This window comes from Talpa europaea, assembly GCF_964194135.1.
Source record: "Talpa europaea genome assembly, chromosome: 12".
In the NCBI taxonomy this organism is placed as follows: Eukaryota; Metazoa; Chordata; class Mammalia; order Eulipotyphla; family Talpidae; genus Talpa; species Talpa europaea.
Window position 1 is genome coordinate 42,921,753 of NC_140079.1, and position 3,956 is coordinate 42,925,708.

At 38.5% G+C, this 3,956-nt stretch overlaps 1 protein-coding gene across 1 annotated transcript; it reads right to left on the reverse strand.

The window, feature by feature from the left end:
* Positions 1-567: 567 nt before the first annotated feature.
* LOC311182164 (olfactory receptor 7A17-like) lies at positions 568-1,500 on the reverse strand (the record flags this gene model as incomplete). Its single annotated transcript, XM_084250761.1, has 1 exon — positions 568-1,500. The coding sequence occupies one exon, from the start codon at positions 1,498-1,500 to the stop codon at positions 568-570; it is 933 nt and encodes a 310-aa protein (XP_084106887.1).
* Between the last annotated feature and the right edge of the window lie 2,456 nt (positions 1,501-3,956).

Below are 3,956 nucleotides of genomic sequence, written 5' to 3' on the forward strand. Positions count from 1 at the left end.
GAGAGAATTCACCAGAGACAGAGCAGGATGCAGAACAGGCAGACTGATGAAGTACACTGCTGAGGAGAGCAGCAGGTGGGGCAGGAGAGGTCTGTGCACCATGTGGGACCCTCAATGGTGGCCAGGGATCTACCACTGTTGCAGAGGCTGCAGGCAGCTTCACAGTCAAGTGCTCAACCACTGTGCTCCTGGGGAGGCCCTCGTGACAATTATTTTAATAAAACAAAACAAAAATTATTTGGTGTGATATAATGATTTGGGAGAAATTATTCTAGAGAAAAACACCTTTATGCACTAGATAAATGGACATTTCCAATTATCTCTGATTTTTGTTTGGAAATAGATTTAAGGAAATAGGAAAACAGAAAAGGGGAAATACTGTTCAGTATCATAGAGAAAAGAAAGTTTACTAATGTGTGTTAATAAATTAAATGGAAATTTTGAATTAAAAGACATAGAAATTCTATGATATAAGTGAAAGATCAAGTTCTACGTCAAATCTGATTAAGCATAATTTCTGAGTCCGAGTCTCTGGCTTCTGAAATTATGGGTACTTCTTTCCTACAACTACTGTCCTTTTGTAGTTTCCATCACAAAGAATCTTTTCAGGTCCCTCTTTATGTCTTTGTTCCTCAGACTATAGATGAAAGGGTTCAGCATGAGTGTGACCACAGTGTACATCACAGAGGCTATTGCACTTGAGTGTGAGCTATTGGTAGCAGCAGAGCTAAAGTACACTGCTAGAACTTTGCAATAAAATAAAAAGACAACTGAGAGGTGAGAGGCACAGGTGGAAAATGGTTTATATTTGCCCTGAGCAGATGAGATTCTATGTATGGAGGAAACTATCTTAGAATAAGAGTAAAGGATACCTGCTAAAGGACCACCAACCAAAAGAAGAGCTGCAAAATACAAAACCATGTTATTAAGAAAGGTGTCAGAACAGGCAAGTTGGACCATTTGATTGAGTTCACAGAAAAAGTGGGGGATTTCCACATCTGTGTAGTATGGCAGCCATAAAAACATTAAGCATTCTAGCAAGGAATTCAGACCACTGACGACCCAGGGCACCAGAACCAGCAGTCCACAGAGTTGGGGTTTCCTAATTACTATGTAGTGCAGGGGGTGGCAGATGGCCACAAACCTGTCATAGGCCATCACTGTTGAAAGAACATCATCTAGTCCTGCAAAGAGCAGGTAAAAGTATATCTGGGTGATGCAGCCTCCATATGTTGTGACTTTTCTCTGTGTCTGGATGTTCAACTGCATCTTGGGGATGGTGGTGGAGGTGAAAGCAAAGGAAAGATTGGAGAGAAAGAAGTACATGGGGGTCTGGAGAAGGGAGTTAGAACTGACAGCCAGGATGATGAGCAGATTTCCAAACAGATTGACCAGGTGCATAGCAAGGAAAAGCCAAAATATGAGGGCTTGGGATTCTGGTTTCTCTGAAAGTCCCAGAAGAACAAATTTTGAAATTTGTGTATCATTGCCTGGTTTCATAATGGAGGTGACTTCAGGAGAGAGGGAGAAATACATTATTTTCACACAAACTCACACATAATTTGAAATACTACCATTAATATTTTGCAGTCAAGAAATTAATTTTAATATTTTGTCATGGATCAGGTTCTTTTATGGATTATTAGTACTACTTATGATAAGGAAACTTTGTCCCAATAATCTCTTCCCCTCACTGGTTATATATTCTATAATTTTAATAGTCTCCGTGTGTGTGTTTGTGTATGTATGTGTGTGTGTGTATATTTATATGATATGATAAGGAAACTGTCCCGATAAGCTCTTCCCCTCACTGGTTATTTATTCTATAATTTTAACAGTCTCCATGTGTGTGTGTTTACATATGTGTGTGTATATATATGACATATATATCACATGTATCATATCTCATGTATATCATATATCTTATATATATATCAGTAATATATATTGAGTGGTAACTGTGTTTTAGGCAAGGTCTAGGTAATGAGTATTAGGTGTCGAAGAACAGAATTCTCTAAATTTAATGCTGAAGGAGGAATGTATTAGCAATCAGTAAAATTATATGCCATTTTAGATGACAACAGGTGGTATGAAGCAAAGGAAAGCATGTACAGAGATCAAATATCCAAATCTTTATTTAGGCAAAACTTGCAAACATAATCAACTTTTATAAGATACCTCAAATTAGAGAGGGAGGGTGCAATAAGCCTGGGTGGGGAGGTGTGTGCTCAGCAGCGGGAACAAACAATGCAAAGTCCCTGAGGAAGGTGCTTGTTTAAGTGTTCAAGTGAAAAGAAAAAGTGAAGCTATGTTGCAAGATGAATGTGCATAAGAATGTGATGAGAGAGGTTTCCAGATATGTGAGCAGTGCAGTGTCCTCTCTGGTATTGCTAAAATCTCAAGGCACCAGGACTCCCTTGTCTATACTATGTACCTCTTTTATCATTTGTAAAGAAAAAAAATATTTATTTATGCATACAAGAACTGGGATACAGGCCAGAAGTGTGGGGGGTGAGAGGATTTGCCAGAGATGGAGTGGGGTACAGAACAGGCAGACTGACTGAAATACACTGCTGAGGGGAGCAGCAGGAGAGACAGGAGAGGTCTGCTGCGCCATGTGGGTAGCTCCCTGGCTAACTGGGGATGTAACTCATGCTGCAGAGGCTGCAGACAGCTTCATAGTGCTGTGCTTAACCCTTTGAACCACCAGGGAGGCCCTATGTACATATTTTACATGACTATATCCATGACTATATCCCACGAATCAAAACAGACCCCTTCTTATGATCGAGTTCTGGGCACTTTATTTTAAGTCACCTTGGGGTATATGAGTTAAGGTGCCCATGTTCTGAGGACTGCCCTTACTGCTCAAATCACACCCATGTAACATGCACACACACAGGATGTCATGGCTTCATGGATTATGTTTTTTCCATGTTCTTTCCAGACCCAGCCTTCTGATTATGCTAGGAATAGATACAACTCAAATTGCCCAGGTCGATTCAATTTACAATGGAATGTAGAAAATTTCTTAAATCTCTTATGGACAAAGAAACTTAGGTCTCTGTATTAGGATTGACACTTTCTATTATTTATTTAAATGAGCATAAAACATTTGTTGAGAAAAGGGGAGATACACACACACAGATATATATATATATATATATATATATATATATATATATATATATATATATATATATATGGGGGGGAAAGAGAGAGAGGGAGAGGGAGAGAGATAACAAGAACTAGCAAGTAGGAGAGCAATTAAATGGATGGGGACTGAAAGATTTCCCTGGTAGATCCTGAGGAAGAAAGAATTCCTGGTTCTAGTGATAGTCTAACCTTGATTTGCATTTCTTTGATGCTGAAAAAACAAAATGAAATGAAGCAAAATAAAATAAACTCATCCATATGAAAAAATGATAACATCTTTATGTTGTCAAAAGTCTTACATACATACACCAAAAAGAAAATGAGCAAAAGGAAGTATACAAAATACAGCAAAAGTTTGGCATTTAAAATCAAACAGTAGACTTATTTTGCCTATGCCTATTTTACAGTTATTTGACCCATTAGCTTTTATATGGTCTAATAGGGGATGATGTTAGCACTTACTCAATTTTCTTACATTGGATCTTTTTATTGTGTTGTTTTTAAACTTTGACTTTGCATCTTTTTTTTTTTTTTTTTTTTTTTTGCAAACCCAATAAGCGTACTCTAATCCTAGTTCTGGATTTCATCAAACATCCAAGTGTTCGCCCACACCACCCCCTATAAATCCTGCCCACACCAGGAGAATTCTATGTTTTTGTTAAGAATTATTTATTTATTTATACAAGAACTGGGGTACAGCCCAGATGTGCGGGAGGGTGAGAGGATTCACAAGAGACAGAGCGGGAAACAGAAGAGGCAGACTGACTGAAATATAGGGGAGCAGCAGGCACTGCAGAGGC